Genomic DNA, 23,770 nt, shown 5'->3' with positions numbered 1-23,770 from the left:
AGATAAATAATTTTACCCCTTGCGAAGAAAAACATCGGCTTAGCCGAGTCACTCAGGTGAGAGAAAAATAATTTACCCTGCACTTTTAGATGTGCTTCGCATTCAATCGATAGCCTACACGTCTGTAGCTTCGAGAAACCGTTTAAGAATGTTCCCTGGAAACGAAGGTAGCTCATCGAATCAGACAGAATAACTTGAACCCTTGTTTAGCCTTGAAAGCGTTTTTACTTTTGTTTGATAATTACAACTGCTCTAGTTAACCATTCTTTAGTCTCAAACGAGCACAAAAAAAATTAGAATAATAATTTAGCCTGAATTGATCGTGTAACCCACGGCTTGAATGGTCCTGTCTCCATTACCCCCTCCGTGTCGTACCACGTTCCCACAAGAAACGTTTTCGTCAGGATAACCTCCAATACCAAGTCCTATCCTGGAATCACAACTACTGCAGTCGTTTTTCTCGTTAGTAGCGATACCAATTCTTGCCCTCGAGTGGCAACGGCTGGTTCCCTCAACGTCAAACCCCTCTATGTTGCAGTTAACTTGTAAGGAAGCGTCAGAGCCAATCAAATCCTTCCATGCATCACGACCCAGTGAGGTGGCACGATGTTACCCATCAGCGATCAGTGAGTGCAGAGAGTCTGCCTTTTGATCAATTTTGGCGAACTTGATTCGACTGCCAACCTTCATACCAACACAGACCTTGGAGAAAGGCGTGTCCCAGTAAGTCGCTAACTTGGTCTCTTCTGAGTCAAAGCCAGTCTCTCCTCCTTGAGGTTTGAACGTGTTCTTGTCACTCTAAAAGGCTTCGTCAAAGCGAAAGGTTTGCTAGAAAATTCAAAACACAGTCAATTGGTTCTGTTTTAAAGAGAGAGTTGAATAAACTTCAAGGATTTGGAATTCCCTCCGATAAATGGTATGGAGAACAAAAGCAACTTTGACCTACAGTAAAGAGGATGAGTATGCCCACATAATTTCTCAGAAAAGTCTCGTGCAAAACAAACGACGTGGTATTATTTTCCGAAAAGCAAAAACTTATGTTAAAATATTCCGTATCACAAGAAAATTTATAAACCGTCTAGAATGCTTTCAGAATATTATCACCAAGTAGTAGAAGGCAAAAGATCAGGGGCTACTTTGCTACCACCACAGACCACAGCTCTTAGTTTACGATAATAATAACCGTATGTTGTACCTTATTTCCGTCCATCCTTTTGACCATGGTCCATTCACCTCCCCCACGGTCTCCAAGATCAGTCATGTGACAGTACACTTAAGTCTTTTGGCCTTCAATTTCCAGTTCGTAAGCTTTGTTTCCATCGGCCCTGGTTTATTTTATAATAATGAAAACACATATAGTAACAATTATGCTCTTGATTGTGTGAAAAAGAAAGATGTTTAGAATAACCTATGAAACTACTTAGAAAATCAACAGTTGCTGAAACGTTGCGTCAGAATTTTAAATTTGCCACCATAACAATGTTGCATTGAATATAAAAAAGAAAAAAATAAGTTGCCATTAACCCAGTCATGCAAACAAAGATTTAGACACAGTTTTTGTTGTCCTTATGTTTCTGACCCTTTAAAAACTTCCTTTTCCCCCTTTTTTGTTTTCTTAATTTTGTTTTGTGTTTTTTTTTCAAACATTCCTGAACTTTGTCTAAGGTCTTGTTTCTTTCCCGCCTCCCTGATACAACAACAAATTTTCTAATCTTTAAACAGCTCGAGTTAGCAATTTCACAAGATTTTACTCTGAAGATCTTCTTTTTCAAATTTTAAAGCGTCTCTTGGACAGCCTTACTAGCTACCGTTTATGCTCCCAATCGGAGACTAGAAAAGTACTGTTTGAATAATTTTTTCCAAGAAACAAAATATTCCTATTAAGAGCTTTACATGAAAAGACCTCTGGAAAAAGACCTTCTTTCCAACACCAAAGTATTCCCATGCCACGGGCGCGTTATCAGGACGACTGGAACCAAGTCTCTTTCGCTCTACGGGTTAATGCCAAACATAAATTTTCTAACTAACTACAATTGACATTATCAAATGTTATTGCAATGTTTTCAATTTTCATCAGTCACTTACTGGTTAGCTTCAAGAATTTCCCTGCACTATTGAAATGACCCAGGCGCTGGTGTTTCAGGTGGTTTAGATCCGACACCTAAGATTTACCGTTCAAAGAGCAAGATTAATAATAGTAATGGGACCGAGTCGAGTCCATTTCGGTCTGTAATTATAAGAGTGATTAACAAAATCGGACGACCACGAAGGGAAAGTCTCATTTCTAATCCTGAGTATGATTACAGACCGAATTGGATGACATGAAGTCCTATTACCAATTAGTCAAAACTATGACAAAATTTGAAAAATAAACTAGACATCGGTTATACGTTTTCACACAAAAAAAAAACCCAGTTAACTACGCCTTTCTTATGCTAACGTTCACTACTTAAGAGGCTGTCTCTCTTATTTCCACCCGGTCAATTTTGCGTCAAAAATAATTTTGCCTGAAACTCTGTTAACAGAAAGACTTTACCTAGGAAAGAACTAAATTAGATTTGGTTTGATTCGAAATAATTTTCTGACTGCATTACGGGCCATAATTATTTCCCAGTCCGTAGGGACCGTCGCAACGTCTCGAAAATTGAAAAGTAGGCATATTTTGTAACGTTGTAAAATATTTGATTCGCATAGTTAAGCCACAGAATTTATATCAGATTGCTTAAAAACCTTTCTAGTTTGCCAAAAAAGTTAGAATTTGCCCTCTCAACATATTTGAAAAGGCGAATTTTAGCATATTCTGACCACTAGAAATCGCCATCGGCCGATGGCCGTAAATGACCTTGATTTAGACGCTAAGTTTTGGGATTTTGGACCTGGTTGACGATTCTATCCTACACAGCCGTTAATTTTAGACCTTTATAGGCAAAAATATGCAAAAACCCCTGTACGTTTTCGATTTTTCAAAAGTTATGACCGTTTGAATCAGCACATGTACGAGCATTCGCGATTTTTTCGCCTACACCAAAATCGAACCACTGGAGCAGATTTCGTCATAAATACAGCTTACCCGCTTTGCAGCCCGGCTTCATGGCTCACTTCAGAATTTTTCTAATAACCAAATTGGTGAAATCCATGATAACTTCAAAAAATAGCTAGGTATTGCCTTCGAAATGTAGGCGGCATCCATCGTTATTCGTGGTATCAAAACAAATGTCGAAATTGGCCACATTTCGCGGTGAATCACCCATTTAACATCGCTGCAGAGCTGAATTTTTTCCAAAATCAGAATATAAACTCTCCATGTCTGGAAACTGAGGGAGAAATGAAGGTTTTAGGCTTCTGAAGTGAAGAAATAATCGCTTAAATTTAGATCAGTTCGATGTTATACTGTTCTCACAAAGGTCCGCACAAAAGAGAAGACCGCTGATAGCTTGTGCCGTACGTTGTGCCATATGGTTTTGTTTTGTATCCCAAAGTAATATTTGGGCAGAAAAATTTTGGATGAGAAGAATAAATGCTTTTACCTGGAGTTTGATATCATATAACTAATAAATCAATTTCAAATATCCTGAGCTTGCTTCTCTCCGTTTAAGCGTCGATTGTGTCCACAGAACAGCAACCTATCAATAGCCGGAGAAATCATGGGTTTATGTGAAATTTCAGATATTCCTCGCTTCCCAAACTGGTGAACTGGACTTTATGATAACTCCAGCAAATACCTCCAAGATTCAGCGGTCGGCATCTGTCGATACTCTTCTTTGACTCGTTGTTGCGAACTAAACTCGAAAACTAAAGCGATGTTTCGCGCTTAATGTCCCGTTGAAACTTTGGATTGCAGCTGCATTCTCTTCAAGAATCAGTCATAGAACTCCACTTGTAAGTCTATGTGTCGAAGTTTGGCGTTTTGGAATTTAAAGCTGAACGATTGCACTATCGCGCATAACAGAGGTCCGCATTAATTATTGCGGGTGAACCCGCTGACCCTTTATTATTTTTTTTTGGAAGGCCTGCAAGTGTAGTATGGCATACAAGTACTTTTTCGAAGCCAGAGAGGCTTCAGTCTATAGCGAGTCTTCAGCGAGGTTGTTAAAGCTTTCATTGGACAGAGGATATGCATTGACGAAACACCCAGTGAAGGGAACAACAGCTGCAGTAAGAATAGTAGACGAATCAAAGAACACTCTCTGTATAAATGAGATTGAGCATTTTAGTAGCTTCCACAACTTCGAATATGGAGATATCGGTCTGAGAGTTTGGAAATGTTATGGCATCGGTAAAGGGAAGTACATTCCATATGACGTAATTTATATCAAGCACCAAGGTCAAACGTCCCTTCAAACCATAGAATCTCAAGGGTTTTATGATCCTCCTGAAAAGCGTGTGGTCAAGCGTCGTTCAAAGGGCAGTAAGGAAACAGAGAGTACAACGCCATTGTTTGAATGCTTTGTGTTTGGATGTGTTGAAGTGTTCGAAACCTTTTCGCAGCTGGAGCTGCACCTGGACGTTGGAAAGCATACAGTCAGCAGGTTAAAGCCAGTAGGATGCAATCAAAAGGGACTGGGCCCTTAAGTTCTCGTCGATAGATACCGCTGGTATCGAGTGTTCGAGCTGTTCGTTAGATTCTAGTACACCACTCACTTCTCCCGAGGATGCTTCGCTCCACTCGTCTTTTCGAACAGGATGGGCCGTAAGCAAACCAAGGGGCAGCGTTAGATTTTCAGAGAAGGTAAAAGAATACCTAACGGCACGGTTTACACTTGGAGAAAGAACTGGGCGAAAGGCCGACCCCGCCCAAGTTGCAGTGGACATGCGAAATGCGAAAAATGAATCAAATGCACGTTTGTTCACTAGAGAACAGTGGCTGACAAAGAGCCAAGTTCAGAGCTTTTTCTCCCGGCTAGCAGCAATGCGGCGAAAAGATCAGGGTGTGATCGGGATATCACTGGATGAGGAGGAAGATATCCAATGCGTCCAGGAAAATTCCGAGAGATAAGATCTGGTAGACAAAGTTAACAAAGAGGTCAAAGTCTCACATCCAATCTGCTACGATACGTAGGACCTCTGTGAACGTTACCACAATAACACACTTCAGAAATTCAATGTGGTTTTGTTGAGAGCCATCTGTAGTCATTTTAAGATCCCTGTAAAATTGAGAGCCAAAAACAGATCCTCATAGACAAACTGTCGGACGTGATAAGTGATTGTCAGTGTGTTTCTCAGTAGACTTATGTAAACAATGTCTTATACGGTGGCCGAAAGTGTAGAATATGCTCTACAGATACAAACTACCTTTACTTCCGATATCAAGTTCTGACGGCGTTGTTATAGTGTAATATATTATAATATCTAGTAGTCAGTGAAATGTTTTGATGAAATCGATTGAAAATTTACCAAAAGCAACACTTATAACATCTGTTCATACGAAGCATGTGTCAAGTTTTTAACACGTTGGTAGCCGATTTTTCCGGCTATTTACAGGTTGCTGCTCTGTGGACACAATCGACGCGGAACCGAGAGAAGCAAGCTCAGGATATTTGAAATTGATTTATTAGTTATATGATATCAAACTCCAGGTAAAAGCATTTATTCTTTTCATCCAAAATTTTTCTGCCCAAATATTACTTTGGGATACAAAACAAAACCATATGGCACAACTTACGGCACAAGCTATCAGCGGTCTTCTCTTTTGTGCGGACCTTTGTGAGAACAGTATAACATCAAACTGATCTAAATTTAAGCGATTATTTCTTCACTTCAGAAGCTTAAACCTTCATTTCTCCCTCAGTTTCCAGACATGGAGAGTTTATATTCTGATTTTGGAAAAAATTCAGCCCTGCAGCGATGTTAAATGGGTGATTCACCGCGAAATGTGGCCAATTTCGACATTTGTTTTGATACCACGAATCACGATGCATGCCGCCTACTTTTCGAAGGCAATACCTAGCTATTTTTTGAAGTTATCATGAATTTCACCAATTTGGTTATTAGAAAAATTCTGAAGTGAGCCATGAAGCCGGGCTGCAAAGCAGGTAAGCTGTATTTATGACGAAATCTGCTCCAGTGGTTCGATTTTGGTGTAGGCGAAAAAATCGCGAATGCTCGTACATGTGCTGATTCAAACGGTCATAACTTTTGAAAAATCGAAAACGTACAGGGGTTTTTGCATATTTTTGCCTATAAAGGTCTAAAATTAACGGCTGTGTAGGATAGAATCGTCAACCAGGTCCAAAATCCCAAAACTTAGCGTCTAAATCAAGGTCATTTACGGCCATCGGCCGATGGCGATTTCTAGTGGTCAGAATATGCTAAAATTCGCCTTTTCAAATATGTTGAGAGGGCAAATTCTAACTTTCTTGGCAAACTAGAAAGGTTTTTAAGCAATCTGATATAAATTCTGTGGCTTAACTATGCGAATCAAATATTTTACAACGTTACAAAATATGCCTACTTTTCAATTTTCGAGACGTTGCGACGGTCCCTACGGACTGGGAAATAATTATGGCCCGTAATGCAGTCAGAAAATTATTTCGAATCAAACCAAATCTAATTTAGTTCTTTCCTAGGTAAAGTCTTTCTGTTAACAGAGTTTCAGGCAAAATTATTTTTGACGCAAAATTGACCAGGTGGAAATAAGAGGGACAGCCTCTTAATTGTTTACTAATAATAATAATAATAATAAAAGATTTATACCGCGCCAGTATCCTACTGTTCAAAGGCGCCTACAAGAAAAAAACTTAAACATTAACACTTAAGACAGCTAATATTAATTATAAAAGGCTTTTCTAAAGAGTAAAGTTTTTAATCTACGTTTAAAAACAGACACAGACTGAGCATTTCTAATTTCACTTGGCAAAGCATTCCATAATGATGGTGCTGCTACAGAGAAGGATCTTGCGCCATATGTTTTCAAGTTATAGGATGGAGAAACCAGAAGGTGCTTGAATGATGAGCGTAGTTGACGCGATGGGGTGTAAGATGTAAGCAGATCACAAATGTACGACGGTGCCAGGTTGTTAAGTGCCTTGTAGGTTATAAGTAAAATCTTAAAAATAATACGTTGGTTAACGGGAAGCCAATGAAGATTGAAAAGAACAGGCGTAATGTGATCATGCTTTTTTGTGAGTGTGACGAGGCGCGCCGCAGCATTCTGGACGTGTTGTAGCCTTTTTATAGCGTAGGCTGGTAGGCCATACAAAAGGGAATTACAGTAATCCAGCTTCGAAGATACAAACATATGAACCAGCAATTCAGTAGTGGTCGCTGAAAGATATTTCCTGATATAGCTAATATTTCGCAAATGATAAAATGAAGATTTACAAATGTCAGTAATATGATCCTTAAAGCAAAAATGGCTGTCGAACATAGTGCCGATATTCCTCGCCTTTTGCACGGAAGGGATAGTCTCACCAGCAACTGAAATTTCGTGAAGGAGTGGTCTTGGAAGATGTTTAGCGGAAATTACCAATAATTCAGTTTTGTCTTTATTTAATTTAAGACGATTAACCATCATCCAATGACTGATTTCATCCACACAGCTCTCGATGCTAGAAACCGCTAGATCCCTATCACCCAGTACGGTTGGTTGGAAAGACAAGTAAAGCTGTGAGTCGTCAGCATAAAAATGATAGCTCAGGTTAAATTTCTTTACGATATCTGAAAGCGGTGAAGTATAAAGCAAATACAAAATGGGTCCCAAGACAGATCCTTGTGGCACTCCACATTTAAGGTCATGTTTCGTCGAAGTACCACCATCAACGGAGACATATTGCGTGCGATTCGATAAATAAGATTGCAACCATAATAGAGGCTTCCCAGCTATCCCAAACCGTACACGTAAACGAGAGAGGAGGATGGTATGATCGACTGTATCGAAGGCAGCGGAAAGGTCTAACAACAGCAAAATTACGATTCGACGATTATCAATGGCAGAAAGAATATCATTGTGAACACGAATAAGTGCAGTTTCAGCACTGTGATATTTCTTGTACGCCGACTGGAATGTCTCATTTAACTCATAATCGTTAATGTAGGAGATAAGTTGATTAGCTACCAATTTTTCAATTGCTTTGCTAATAAATGAAAGATTCGATACAGGACGATAATTGCAGAATTGAGTATGATCCAAAGAAGATTTCTTAAGGAGCGGGCGTAACATTGCAACCTTGAGTTGCGAAGGCATCTGACCAGATTCCAATGAGATATTTATGATTTTGGAAATGAAAGGCAACAGAACACTAAGTGCATTCCTTGTAACATAACCAGGAAGAGGATCAAGAGCACATGACTTAGCAGCCAGATTCATGATACATGTATGAACTTCATCCGCTGTTACCATTTTGAAAATATCAAAAGAATATGGACAGGCGTTGTCAACAACAGCAACTGTATCTCGATGAGGGAAAGCAGCAGTCGTTATATGACCCCGTATTCTATCTATCTTTGTAGTGAAGTACTTAATAAACTTGTTAGCAAGATCAGTGGGCGATTTGCAGGGGGGATATTGAATATCTGTTTTCCTTTGTAGTAGTTTATCAATTATCTTAAAAAGCTGTTTATAATTTGACTGATTCTCATTGATTAATGATGCGAAATAATTCTTCTTGGAATCACGAATTAAGTTGTTGACAGCATCACATCCCTCAATAAACAACTTACGATCAGAAGGAAGTTTTGTCATTCGCCAGCGTCGTTCAAGTTTTCTACGGGATCTCTTTAAATTATTTATCTCCTCAGAATACCAAGGTGCAGCGGGACGCAAAGTAACTAACTTTTTTTGCAGTGGAGCATGAGTCTCAAGTATGGTAGTAAGGACTCTGTTATATTGATCAATCAAATAATCCAAGGATGACGATGACGAGGCAAAAAGATCAGGAAGGCTGATGGTTTGTTGCTATAAAGGTTTTCATTTCGAATGTACCTTTCTAACCTTTTGTAAGACTGACAATGCTGTGTCTTGTAAATAAAACAATATTTTTTCTAATCATGCTGTGTGATTGTCCAGCCAAGGGAATTCCTTACCCATACAATCGTATTCTGCTCGAGCGAAATATCAATTCGCCTGCAGTGCAAGCGTCTTATTAGGGCGAGTTAACGTTAAGAAGCTGGTGATCGTTTATTCAGCCGGTTATGCTTTATATTTATTTGGAGTTAGGGACAGCGGTGGGGGTAGGGGGCGGGGAAAGGCGTATTTTTCATTGCCGCAACCTCATCCCTCTCTTGACTTTTGACCGTCACCCACTCCCTTAGTGCATACGTCTTTCTTTTACTAGCCTTCCGCTGCCATTAAAGTCAAAGATGGCAGCTATGATTTTCTCTGCAGAAAACAAATGTTAAATGTTAAATGCTAAAAACAAATGTTGTAGAGCTTTGCTACTGACGAGATACGCAAGAGGAGATAACGGTCAATATCGGTTATTCGGACTATTAAGGATCGGAAAGTGCACGCAAACAGGCAAGCATACCTAATAATACTAAAGGAATTAGATTAGATACGCATACAGATTTAGGAAAAGAACTGTTCTTTATCGCTATAGTTGTACTGATCAGTTTGCAGGGATGGTTATCACCGCTTCAAACACACTTATATCACCATAAATATGGGAAAGACTGTTGCGTTTCTTTGCTCGAGTACCTCAAGAAGTTCAATTTCGTCCACACGCAACTATATTGCTGTCGTTTAATCGCATGTTACATGGGCCAATGCTTTCAAGTATCCTGATGTTATTAAGCAATTTGTTTTGTTCCCATCAACAGATCACACTTTGTTTTGAGTTTTATTGAGAAGGTTGAAACGGTAATTTAGAGAGAGACGAGCGATTCCTTGAAGCATGGCAATATGTGGGTCTTAATAATACTGTTAAGTATAAATCAAAACATCGAGGGTTCCTTCCTCGCTAATCTTCTGCAGCTCGAACAAAAGATCGCAAGAATCAGGTGATGGCAGCAGGCTCAGTCATTGCGGAAAATCATTACTAAAGACTAAAATGTCGATTGACCCAGCTGAATTATCAATTTTTTCTGCCTTCGCAGCCTTTGCCATCTGGGAGTTTGATACAGCATGATCAGTATTTGCTCGTTAAACGTAATATTTTCAAGAACATTTTCCCAACTTCGGAATCCGAAGCATTGAGTTCGATTCCTAACAGGGATTCCCACGCTCGTGACAAGACAATAAAACATCATTCTCTCTTTTTTCATACCGAGCTCAAAATTTACTATCTTTCTTATTCTGTTTACTCATATGACCCTTTTGACATTGCTGATCCAAGCAGTATGTAGGGCACGTGTCATAGGTCAATCTGGTGGTGGCCAAGCTCTCCTCTGAGTTCCTTTGACCCAGTGATAGAGCTTTGGAACACAGAATTTGAAGGTCTAATGTTTAATACCTTACGGAGACACGTCGAAATGACATCTCTTTCTATCTCTCAAGTTGTCAACAATAGTTAATTTCAAAATAAACTGTTTCATCGCGTCAGAATTGAAGCCTGCTAAAATGTCCAAGGCCGTAAAGTTAATTCTGCCTCGTTTGTGGAGTTTATATGAAATAATTCATATTTGTACTGCGGTTGTAGATGAAAGTGAAATGTGATCATCGCAGTAAATTTCCAATTTAAGCAATTGGAAAGAAGAAGCCTGAAAAAAAAATCAGGGCTTCAACGGGATTCGAACCCGTGACCTCCGCGATACCGGTGCGATGCTCTACCAACTGAGCTATGAAGCCACACATTGGGAGCGAGGTCAATTTATTGAGTTCATATCTTCCCGTGCAGTGAAATGATGTGGAGTTTATATGAAATAATTCATATTTGTACTGCGGTTGTAGATGAAAGTGAAATGTGATCATCGCAGTAAATTTCCAATTTAAGCAATTGGAAGCAATCTTTCCAATTGCTTAAATTGGAAATTTACTGCGATGATCACATTTCACTTTCATCTACAACCGCAGTACAAATATGAATTATTTCATATAAACTCCACATCATTTCACTGCACGGGAAGATATGAACTCAATAAATTGACCTCGCTCCCAATGTGTGGCTTCATAGCTCAGTTGGTAGAGCATCGCACCGGTATCGCGGAGGTCACGGGTTCGAATCCCGTTGAAGCCCTGATTTTTTTTTTTCAGGCTTCTTCTTTCCAATTGCTTAAATTGGAAATTTACTGCGATGATCACATTTCACTTTCATCTGCCTCGTTTGTTTGTCTTCAGTTTTTGCCCCTTACTCGTAATCACATTCATAAAACAAGTTGTGAAAATCAAGCCTGAAAGACGAATTGACACTTTCATGGAATTTATCTAGAAGAAAAATATTTTTGCACGCGAAATAATCTAGTAAGTGATCAGCTAGCCCGTTTTAAGCTTAGGGTTCGATCAATGGAGAAGAACCAAAAGTGCGCGGTCGTCAAACTGTGGTTGCAGTTATAATTGTCAGGGCAACGTTTGCGGAGCATTTTTTCTCTTTGCCCGATCATTGCCTTTCACCGCCCGTAAACTCCTGCGATCAGTAAACCGATAGAAAGTGCTCGATAAAATAAACCTAATTTTCTGCGGGTTTAGCAATGCGGCAAGCGGTAAGTTTTCTACCAATTAGAGCGCTTGTAGTATCGCATTTTTTTTTCGTTGTTTGTTTATATCATTCAATATACAATAGACGACAACAAATATCTTTTTAACCTCTTGATAATCAGACCAACTTGCGTTGGCTAGTCAAATTCATGTCAGCATTATGACACTTACCTTTTTACGTAAATTGTGGCTAGTTCTTCCAGGACCTAGCTCGTTTAGTTCCAGTGATTTGTTTTTTAAACGAAAATTGTACTGCCTCCTCAGGGACGGAAAACAAATGGTTGCCAACACACATGTCAATTCACCCTCTCTAGCACTTAAACCCCTTATTTCGTGAGTATTCGTTTGATCATTGCGGTTTAAGTCGATAACCGATTGGTTCGGCTAGCATGCCACTTTCTTTATCAAGTGTTTTATTCAGTCGTCTTCAACGTTTGTTATTTGCTGTAAAACGCTGGTAAGAAAATAAATGTATACACAAACAAAGTTGAAGCGTTTATCGGTCTTTTTTGTTTTTTCTTATAGTTGTCTTTTTTTTTTTAAAGGCGTCAAACTATTTTTTGGCTGATTAAATTTGTTTACAAAATATCCCAGGGCAGGGTCTTCGAGAAGACTCCATGTAAATGCAGCAAAGACATCGCAGAAAATCGGAAGATCGGTGGAAGAAAGAATTAAAGCTTATGCAGCAAACCTTTTCCCCATTCGTAAAACTCAGAACCCAGCGGTTTCAGAACAAATGGATGAAATAGGACTCTTAGTATCCCCGGCAAAACTGATGCAAACATTGCCGTTTTAAAGCAAAAATAAGTGAAAAACGTTGGTAAGAAGTTGAATTTCTGCGGCTTTCTATGTACTTTAACGTCATTCTTTACCTTGCTCTTGTCCAACGCTCTGAAAACCGCTCTGTGTAAATCATTAAAGATGCTGAGAGCAGGCTGCTCGTCCGTTTCCTTCCGGTGTGGTCTTTAGTTCAGGACTGATTTGCGAAAATTACCCCGAGTTTGTCCGAGGAGTGCAAACAAAATTTCCGCGAAAGTGGTTGACTAGACTCATTGTTGTGAATTGTAGAAAGGTTGGACGGCTTTTAAGAGAGTCTCTATTTTAATCTCTTTTGTAATTCAATAAAGCCTTAAGAAAAGCTGAGGGACAAATTTGATCGTGTGATTTGGTCACCCCGGTTGAGAGTAGCGTTTAGAAGGACTGATGCCGCTTCTGAGAGACCCAAGTCTTGATCATGATAGGTTACAGTTTTGAAGATATGTGCCTCGTAGCTTCCAGGAAAATTCGGGCTTTCGAGTGACGATTCCGTCGAAGCCCAGATATCTTTCATTGTTTTCTCTTCATCCACAGGGACCATATCTTCAATTGTATTTCATTAGCGGGTCAAATTATATTTTGTTTCTTTCTTACCATTTTTTTTTAAAGTTTATTCAAGGTTCCGACTCCTTATTTTTCCACTTAACACTAACCTTTCAAAGAACGCGTAATTTGATTGTCCATCACAATGGACTTTAATATTCGTTTTACTTGTAGTTTAAGAAAGCTCTTAATCTGTTACCAGCGAAGAAAAAGGTGTTAGCAAAAACAGTTTTTACATTCTTCTATCTTTCTGACTGAACATAAGAGGCGCTAGTTAAGGGAGGTGTCAGAAGTTTGCAATTCATCAGATGGAAATATGGTGTTCGAGCACCTTAAAATAAGAAAATGTTTCAGACATAACCAGCTGAATATTTGATCTTCCATAGTTGATATTGATGGACTTTTTTGAGACTAATTATGTTTCAGACATAAAACATAAGAGATGTCAGGCACGTTATTTCTTTCAAATTAGTTATTTCTTTTTTAGGAAAACGCCTCTGCTCGTTTGAATTTCATTATAGTATAAAATTTGGCGGTTTTTTTCTATTTACAGCCGCTGTTTTGTTCAAAAGAAAATATTTAGATCAAGATCTTTCAGAGAAGATACATTTCATCAATTTCAACGACTAACTGAAAATCACTTGATTAAGCTTTGGATCTAAAGAGTCTTAAGGTGATCAATTACATTCATTCTGATGGTTACTTGTTAATTGTCTCAAAGGTAAATTGCAGTTACCAGCAACTTAAGTGAAGATGGCCCACTTCCTAAGCACCAAGCAGCTAAAACTGACCTGTAAGAGAAGTTTTTCAAATTGTACACAAGAGACGTGATTTCTGCTTATTTTGTTCAAAACAATCAAGCGCCTTCCTGGTTTTGGTTTTTAAACGCAGATTCCAACTAAGAATTTAGTTGAAATATTTATGCAAAAACAAATTCCTTGCTGATCACCCATAATACCATTCATTTCCTCGACAAAAAATTCTGACTGAAAAAAAGCCGTTTATAATTAATTAATCTGAGGGAACTAAAGACTTTTTTGCCAAAGATACTCCGAAGAGACCATTATCACAATTATCACGTTATAGAAACGCCTTGTTTGAACAAAGGGATCTTTGTGTCCGTCATAAAATATTAATGGATGGAAATGACAACTTAACTTGTATTGCTTGAAAGGGTTGAGAGTCTTATGTATATAATGGTGTGTGTGTCATTTAGTACTCTCTCACTCGATGCAACTCTGACGGGATCATAACTGTTCCCCAGCTAAATAGATACCATGTCTTCAGTTTATTTCTGTCTGCTATTCCTGGCGCTTTGCTGCATGATAGTTGGGGTTCTTACTTTGCAAGGTAGCTGCTTAGTGTTTGATAAATCAACGTGTCTATGGGAAGAATAATCCTGGACACTAAAATGAAAAATTAAAGGCGAGTTCCCAGCTTGAAAGCGAACTAAAAGTGATGCTACGGAATAAGAAACTCGTGCACATGATCTAGACAGAGTTAATGAGTAACTAAAGGGTGCTTTGTATTATACTGCCATTGGATGATATCCAATACCTCACACAAATAATAATTCGTATATGTCGTGAAGGTTGATCGAAGCCCATAAATCTAGTCCCACTGGAAATTATGTGTCATGTTTTGTGCGCTGTTAGTAGAATTTCAAAAACATCCTAGCGTATTCATACTCCTCTAAAGAAGCTTTAACAGACAGTATACGGTTTAACCCATTCATTGCCAGGCCTAAATCACACAGAACATCGAAAGTTTGCTGACAGACCAGAAGGCCTCCATGCTACTAGAGATATGATCGGGCCGTTATCTTAGGCTCCTAAGAACTTCACTTATGTCATCAAAAAGGAAAAAGCGTCATCTCAGTATCTTTCCTGGCCTTTGATATTTTTAGGAGGCGATTGAATTTGTATTCTTGATTAATTTTTTTAAGAACATAGAGATGTTTTTCTTAAATCGTTGATTTTGTTTTTTTTCTTTTGCGCCGTTTAATGAGGGCTGCAGATACCACTAACTAAAATGAAATAAGAAGTAACTTACCAAGAGATATATGATTTCGAACACTTTGACAACAGGACAAGAATTATCCGTGAATAATAATTTTAGCTGTGCCAGATTGGTTTTCAGATCAGCCTGGTCGAGATCATGACCAAGGCCGTTATCTGGAATTCAAGTCCTCAAAAACATTTGACAGTGAACGTCTAAAAAACCACTTGATTCGTGAAGTTGACGTCAGGGACAGAGAGTTCTGTGGGGTCCTATGTTACATGGAGCCCAATTGTATCAGTTATAATCTTGAAAAAGAACCAAGTGCCAACAACGAAATGCACAAATGTGAATTGAATAATTCTACTCATGAGGGACACGAAGTGGACCTGGTGAAAAGCCCAAGTTTTGTCTACCAAGGAGCTAAGGTAAGGACTTGGCTCTTTCACTGTAAAAAACTGAGCTTTGATGCTCACTATGATTAGATATGACGTTAGGAAGTAAAGCTCGCCCTTTGATTTCGGAGTGGGGGAAGAGGGGGAGGGGGGTACAGGACTCATCGGCAAATTTTCAAATTAGGTCGCATGAAGTTGCATTCGCGTTTCACTTTTTTCCGTTTGGGAAAAGAGGCTGTGAGTGACCAATAACAAAGGTGATGTTTATGGGAGGAGAATTGTCACAAATTCTAGTTCAAAACTAAAATCTACAAGTGGAGAACTAATAGATGTAAAGGGAGTGGCACATGTTTTTATCAAATCATGCAGATTTTCCGATAAACTGACTCACTTTGTAGTTGTGATTTGTTTAATCCCAGAGCGCTTGTGTTAGGAACCCCTGCAAGAACAATTCTACTTGTCAAAGTGGTTTTACTGCCAAAGGTTTTCGCTGTTTGTGTGCTGATGGATTTAACGGTCAGATATGTGACAAAGGTAATTCTTGTATTCAACGTGCGTTCTCAACCATCTCAGTTCGTGAAGATACTTATACGCTGCTAAACAAAAATAAGCTCAGGATGTTGACATAACATGTAAAAAATAGACCTCAAGTATTGGTTTGCACGACCAAAACTGCAGCACCTTTAGACTGTTAAGTAATTTGAAAATGATGCATGACATCTCTTTGATAGATGTGGATGAGTGTGCCAAAAAAACAGATGATTGCAGTGCTGCTGCCATCTGCAAAAATACCCACGGATCATACGACTGTGCGTGTAAACCTGGATATTCTGGCGATGGATGGTCATGCATGGGTAAATATAGACGTATTTAACTGCCAAACGAAGAGTAAGAAAAATAATTGTTGCTACCTCTAAGCCTGAAGCTTACGATCTGTATAGCATGTGCAGCAATGTAAGAGCTGCGACTAAACATTTAATTTACTTTCAGACGATGATGAGTGTGTTGTAGGAGAACGTACCTGCAGCGCTGATGCTCTGTGTACCAACACCAAGGGATCCTACAACTGTAAATGTAAACCTGGATATTCTGGCGGCGGATGGTCTTGCATGGGTAAATATTGCCTTATTCAAATGGCAAACGAGGAGTAAACATTTGTTTATATCTCTAACAAGAAGCCAACGATTTCTTTAGCATGCCTATCGGTATAAAAGCCTCGACTAAAGTTCAGTTTACTTTCAAACGATGATGAGTGTTCATTAGAAAAGCACAACTGCAGCGCTGATGTTACAATTATGAATGTAAACCGGGATATTCTGGATCTGGATGGATTTTCAATAGTAAAGTTGATTTGCTTGGATTGTTGTGTAGATTAAAGGAGAGATAGCTACGTGTGAATTCTAGGTACGATCAAATTGTTTAGAACACAAGCAAGAAATTCCCGTACTAAAACAGCGAGGTTGAATCTTTCAGATATAAACGAGTGTACTGAGAGACTATCCAACTGCAGTACTGATGCTGTATGCAACAATACCAAGGGAGCGTACAACTGTTCATGTAAACCTGGATATTCTGGAGATGGACAAACGTGTGAAGGTGAGTTCGTACGTGCTCAGAAAACCCTACAGGATATTCATGATGATCAACCGAAGAACATAAGTGAAGGGCTTTAGTCAAGTGAACTTAACCAATGATTGAGGTCCCTTTTGCAGATATTGATGAATGCGGTAAAGGAACACACAAGTGCAGTAATAATGCACTTTGCCACAATGTCAATGGATCATACCACTGTATATGTAAACCATATTCCGTTGTATATTTAAACCATGGCCAAGAGGATGGAAATGATTGCATCAAAACTGGTGAGGCTTATGATTATATTTTTATTTTTGATAATTACATTTATCAAGTATTCTTATATACCTAGCAGCAAACTATACCAGCCCTATAGGTCAATCACCAATACCCGAATCTTTTGAGCAGATTTCCGTAACGCACTCGCTCACAAATTAGGCCTCTACAAAGGAATAGTAGATGTTAATTTCCACCAATATTGTCAAGTTCAGCTTCTTTCTAAGAATTGTTTGTATAGGTAATCACATGATTTCGAGTGCAATTTGGAATAAATAAGCACGAGTAAATTTTTTCAAAGACTAACAAAATTGCACGAGCCCTACGGGCTCGTGCAATTTGTGGTCTTTGAAAAAATTAACAAGTGCTTGTTTATTCCAAACTGCACGAGAAAAATCATGTGATTACCTGTTAATAATATACATGGAAAAATACGAGATGGTCTATCATAATTAAACATAAGCAAAGCGCGCGCATCAAGTGCAAAAAATAATTTATTCAAACCGAGCGTTCGGTCAAAACAACTGCGTAGATCAAAACAATAATATGCAATGATATCTTCGCATCTTTAAGGCGTAAAAAAGATCAAAGTCCGGCTAAACAGTTCAAGGAATTGTCCAGTCTGTGTCCGAATCACTTTCGATGAAATGGAATTGTCGTTTCCGAGGTTTAACCATGTTTGTTTTTAATTTCGGCGTTGGATCGCTCGAGCAAAGTGTTAAGCCGGGCCGGCTCGTAATTTTCGATTTCTTCAGCAATTCCCTTCTCTAAACACCACTTTTTTCCAAACCGACAACCAAAAAGCAGTGCCTTTTACAGTGTTTTCATTGTTTGAGCTATTTTTTTAGCTGCGGTGACGAAAGAAAACCTACTTAAAAAGCCGGCCATTGTTTCGCTCGCAAGTTTTCAAATTTTCAAATTTTTTTTTGTTGTTGCGACATCCAAGGCTCGCATTTGATCGGCTATTTGCGAATTTCTTTGATTATTGACCAATCAGAATGTCTGGTTTGTTTCTTTCTTTGCACTGAATTAACTCTCTTCTGCCCTGAATTACCTGAAAACTGCATTTATCTTAGCCAATCAGAACTGAGTAATTTTTCCATGTATATTATTAACTTAGAAAAAGAGCACATGCTTTGAAAAGAAGTTTAGAGAGATTTGCTACAAGGATATACATCGGTGTTAATAAGGTGTAATGTTAAGAACATAGTTAACAAGAAATCTCATTTAACCTATGTACTACTAGATGCGCGCTATCATAAATCAATAGGTGTGTTCAGGGGAGAACATCATTTTGATGATTTAGCTTAACACGCCCGCAGACAGTGTTACAACGAACGAACTTCAGTCACATCACAAAATAACGAAACATCGACTCTAAGTTCATGATAGGTGTTTTTTCTAGCCCTTTTCCTGATCTTCTATTTCAAAAGACCTGGTGATAAAGGCGTAGGAAATTCAAATAAAATAAGGGATGCAGGAGAGGTTACAAGAAAAAATGACGGAGGTCGTCACTCCTTGTCTCCTCACTACTTATCTCTTCACTCCTTGTCTCCTCACTCCTTGTCTCCTCACTCCTTGTCTCTTCACTCCTTGTCTCCTCACTCCTTGTCTCCTCACTCCTTGTCTCTTCACTCCTTGTCTCCTCACTCCTTTCTCTTCACTCCTTGTCTCCTCACTCCTTGTCTCTTCACTCCTTGTCTCCTCACTCCTTGTCTCCTCACTCCTTGTCTCTTCAATCCTTGTCTCCTCACTCCTTGTCTCTTCACTCCTTGTCTCCTCACTCCTTGTCTCCTCACTCCTTGTCTCCTCACTCCTTGTCTCCTCACTCCTTGTCTCTTCACTCCTTGTCTCCTCACTCCTTGTCTCCTCACTCCTTTCTCTTCACTCCTTGTCTCCTCACTCCTTGTCTCCTCACTCCTTATCTCTTCACTCCTTGTCTCCTCACTCCTTGTCTCTTCACTCCTTGTCTCCTCACTCCTTGTCTCCTCACTCCTTGTCTCCTCACTCCTTGTCTCTTCACTCCTTGTCTCCTCACTCCTTGTCTCCTCACTCCTTTCTCTTCACTCCTTGTCTCCTCACTCCTTGTCTCCTCACTCCTTATCTCTTCACTCCTTGTCTCCTCACTCCTTGTCTCTTCACTCCTTGTCTCCTCACTCCTTGTCTCCTCACTCCTTTCTCTTCACTCCTTGTCTCCTCCTCCTTGTCTCCTCACTCCTTGTCTCTTCACTCCTTGTCTCCTCACTCCTTTCTCTTCACTCCTTGTCTCCTCACTCCTTGTCTCTTCACTCCTTGTCTCCTCACTCCTTGTCTCCTCACTCCTTGTCTCTTCAATCCTTGTCTCCTCACTCCTTGTCTCCTCACTCCTTGTCTCCTCACTCCTTTCTCTTCACTCCTTGTCTCCTCACTCCTTGTCTCCTCACTCCTTGTCTCTTCAATCCTTGTCTCCTCACTCCTTGTCTCCTCACTCCTTGTCTCTTCAATCCTTGTCTCCTCACTCCTTGTCTCCTCACTCCTTGTCTCTTCATTCCTTGTCTCCTCACTCCTTGTCTCTACACTCTTTGTCTCCTCACTCCTTGTCTCCTCACTCCTTGTCTCTTCACTCCTTGTCTCCTCACTCCTTGTCTCCTCACTCCTTGTCTCTACACTCTTTGTCTCCTCACTCCTTGTCTCCTCACTCCTTGTCTCTTCACTCCTTGTCTCCTCACTCCTTGTCTCCTCACTCCTTGTCTCCTCACTCCTTTCTCTTCACTCCTTGTCTCCTCACTCCTTGTCTCCTCACTACTTGTCTCACTCCTTGTCTCTTCACTGCTTGTCTCCTCACTCCTTGTCTCTTCACTCCTTGTCTCCTCACTCCTTGTCTCCTCACTCCTTGTCTCCTCACTCCTTTCTCTTCACTCCTTGTGTCCTCACTCCTTGTGTCCTCACTCCTTGTCTCCTCACTCCTTGTCTCCTCACTCCTTGTCTCTTCAATCCTTGTCTCCTCACTCCTTGTCTCTTCTTTCCTTGTCTCCTCACTCCTTGTCTCCTCACTCCTTGTCTCCTCACTCCTTGTCTCTTCACTCCTTGTCTCCTCACTCCTTGTCTCCTCACTCCTTTCTCTTCACTACTTGTCTCCTCACTCCTTATCTCTTCACTCCTTGTCTCCTCACTCCTTGTCTCCTCACTCCTTGTCTCTTCAATCCTTGTCTCTTCACTCCTTGTCTCCTCACTCCTTGTCTCTTCAATCCTTGTCTCCTCACTCCTTGTCTCTACACTCTTTGTCTCCTCACTCCTTGTCTCCTCACTCCTTGTCTCTTCACTTCTTGTCTCCTCACTCCTTGTCTCCTCACTCCTTGTCTCCTCACTCCTTGTCTCCTCACTCCTTGTCTCCTCACTACTTGTCTCACTCCTTGTCTCTTCACTGCTTGTCTCCTCACTCCTTGTCTCTTCACTCCTTGTCTCCTCACTCCTTGTCTCCTCACTCCTTGTCTCCTCACTCCTTGTCTCTTCATTCTTTGTCTCCTCACTCCTTGTCTCCTCACTCCTTATCTCCTCACTCCTTGTCTCCTCACTCCTTGTCTCCTCACTCCTTGCCTCCTCACTCCTTGTCTCTTCACTCCTTGTCTCTTCACTCCTTGTCTCTTCACTCCTTGTGTCCTCACTCCTTGTCTCTTTAATCCTTGTCTCCTCACTCCTTGTCTCTTCACTCCTTGTGTCCTCACTCCTTGTCTCCTCACTCCTTGCCTCCTCACTCCTTGTCTCCTCACTCCTTGTCTCCTCACTCCTTGTCTCCTCATTACTTGCCTCCTCACTCCTTGCCTCCTCACTCCTTGCCTCCTCACTCCTTGTCTCCTCACTCCATGTCTCCTTACTCCATGTCTCCTCACATCTTGTCTCCTCACTGTTATACCTTTCACTCCTTAACTCCTCTCTCTTAGTCTCCTCTTTCTGTCATGGCGGTGCCATAGCACCGGCATAGGTTCTTCTGATCATATCTATATGACCAGCACCCACGGGCGATACTACTCTGAATGTGCTTCCTACTACTATGGGAAAAACTGTTGTTTACGCGCGATGATTCATATTATGCCATTTCATTTTTCCGGGACATGTAACGTTCTTCCTCCTCCTCGCAGTGCAAATATCTAAGTGCGTCACGTCGTTTTTTTTTCTTTGCATCTACAGTCTCAACCTGCCAGGAAATGTACGAAACGTCCACGTAAGTAACAAAAAGGCGACAAAAATAAACGGTTTTCACAAATAGATTAGGTTGTAATCATAATAAAGATGTAAAGATTAAGCCAGAAAAAAACAGTTAAGTAGTGTAGATGATTTTCTGGAGTCTCAGCCTGAAGGTCTTATTGCCATAGTTTACTAGGGCACTCATTACGCTCTATTCCCTCCCTGGGTTAAACTGGATCTAGCTTTAATAGATAGAAAATTTTTAGGGCATTACCATATGCTTACAACACTGGAGGTGGTATCGCCGATGGGAAAATAAAGCTTTAGTGCCAGATCATCTTAGATGAACTGAACCTATTACTCTTTCCTTCACCTAGTTAAACACAAATAGACAAATAAGTGTTTATCGATGTAATAGGTAAATTCTTTGATCGAAAGTACATTGACGGCATCCATCTATTTATGACATCAAAAGTATGATCCTTCCATTCAGTTCTTGATTACGTGATTTACTTCCCACTACTTAGAACTTCTTTTGTTTAGCGTTTTGTTTTGTTTTTTCTTGTTTTTGATATATTTACAGCTTTCCAAGGAGTGGGCTGGTTATACTATATATCGACTCAAAGCCAACTTCAGTTTTCTGTCACATGGGGGATTTTGGATGTGGGAATGGTGGATGGACGCCGATTATGAAGATCAACGGTTCAAAGGTAATGGCTTCTGCTTCAATTTATGCATGTTAATGAATTCTCAACATCTCTCTCCAAACCCGTTTAAGATTTTGGAGCGTTGGAACACTTAGCCTCCACGATGCCGCATTGTAAGTCAGTCATGTGCGTATGAAAGCTTACATGTATTTTATGAGTGATTTGAGGCTAACTTTATGATTTTGGAGGACTACTCGAAATTTGGTTGATTTTGAGGAGGCCGATGATATGCGGTGCGCGCTTAAAGTGAGAGGATTTGTATAAGAAATCATAACGCCTGAGGTATTTGGATTCGATTGCTTTGCTGATAGTTTTCCTGCCGAGTTGTAGCAGTGATAGGACGGGAGATGTGTGAGTGGGTGTGTTTCTGAGAGCAATTGTACTTTCAATTTTCTTTCGCGGTATATATTAAGACCGTAGAGCAATACGTCTTTGGTGATTGTAAACCCTTTTACATAATCTTCTTTTGTCGCGAATAGTATGACCATGTCATCCGTGTAAACAAATTTTTTTTATCTGTTGTACTCATTTGCCGCAAATTCCCGTATCTACTCTCTATGTGTGCTCCCTACATGTGATTGGAATTGGAACACCACAACCATTTCTTAACGATTTCTGAAGTTTGTGACGTGGTCCAAAACGCGGCACACAATATCACAAACAATAAAAATCATAGGATGATTGATAGTCTCAGGATTTCACCCATTCTCTTCGAATTATTTTCTGTTCTACAGAACAAGACAATATATCTTTTCATATGATTTAAAATGTCATTGCTTAGTTGTAAATAGCTGCGGTTTTCTTTGAAGCGCATGTGATTCAATTGACCATTCTTTTAGTAAGGGGAATGTCTTTGGAGGTCTTCGAGCTTTCATAGATAATAACGTCTATTTATCGGCGTCGTATCAGTAAATATTTGTATTTTATTCCTTACTAGCAAAATTTTAATTACCATTCTGAACTTTGGAATAACACGGACAGCTTTAATCTTCCGGGAGGAGAGACTGGATTTGATTCACAAGAAACCAAATTACCGACCTACTGGGACACACCCTTCTCCAAGATCTGTCTTGGGATGAGGATCGGAAATGTGACAAATTTTATTGTCATAGAGAAACAGGCGAATTCTCTATTCTCGCTAATTGCTGACGGGCAGCATCGTCAAACCACTCTAGGTCGTGACCTGTGGAAGTCTCTGATTGGTTCAGAGGGCTCCTTGCAGTTGACCTGTAGCATGGAGGGTTTCAACACCGCATGTGGCAAGCATCGCGCAAGAATCGGCATCCTTAGTAACAATGAAAAACATTGCGGGTCCTGTGATTCCAAAATTGGTTTCGGAATGAGTCGAGAGAATATTTGTGGAAACAAAGCAATACATGAAGGAGACAACGGAGATAAGAACATAAAAGTCATGGGATATATCCTTGTTAGGTAAAGAACAACCTCATCACCCTCTGAGTTTGATATAGTCGCTGTGCAAAGTGATAACGAGGGAGCAACCAGAATTTTTCATGTTTTGTTTCCTGCTTTCCCTCTTTCCTTTTTGAATTCATTTTTTGTACATTTATAAATATAGCGTGTAGAGTTGTATGCTGCTCGCACCAATCAGATCACCGCATTAGGGTATGTATTTCGCACCATTCAGATTGCCGCATAAGGGTATATATCTCGCACCAATCACATCCCAGCTAATGGATATATTGCACGAATCACAGCGTTTCGGTATT

General features: G+C 39.9%; 1 protein-coding gene across 1 annotated transcript in view; it reads left to right on the top strand.

The window, feature by feature from the left end:
* The window catches only part of LOC113685195 (uncharacterized), a 298,180-nt gene extending 274,702 nt beyond the window's left edge, over window positions 1–23,478 (top strand). Inside the window, exons 4-9 of the mRNA XM_089213314.1 lie at window positions 16,053–16,175; window positions 16,312–16,434; window positions 16,795–16,917; window positions 21,340–21,373; window positions 21,920–22,046; window positions 22,981–23,478. Of these exons, the coding sequence (XP_089069440.1) occupies window positions 16,053–16,175; window positions 16,312–16,434; window positions 16,795–16,917; window positions 21,340–21,373; window positions 21,920–22,046; window positions 22,981–23,478 (1,028 nt within the window). The remainder of the gene's footprint in view (window positions 1–16,052; window positions 16,176–16,311; window positions 16,435–16,794; window positions 16,918–21,339; window positions 21,374–21,919; window positions 22,047–22,980) is intronic.
* Window positions 23,479–23,770: the final 292 nt, after the last annotated feature.

Source organism: Pocillopora damicornis, chromosome 7 (assembly GCF_964200805.1).
Source record: "Pocillopora damicornis chromosome 7, jaPocDami1.2, whole genome shotgun sequence".
In the NCBI taxonomy this organism is placed as follows: domain Eukaryota; kingdom Metazoa; phylum Cnidaria; class Anthozoa; order Scleractinia; family Pocilloporidae; genus Pocillopora; species Pocillopora damicornis.
Note: the sequence above shows the minus strand (reverse complement) of the source record. Positions and strands in the feature narration are given on the sequence as shown.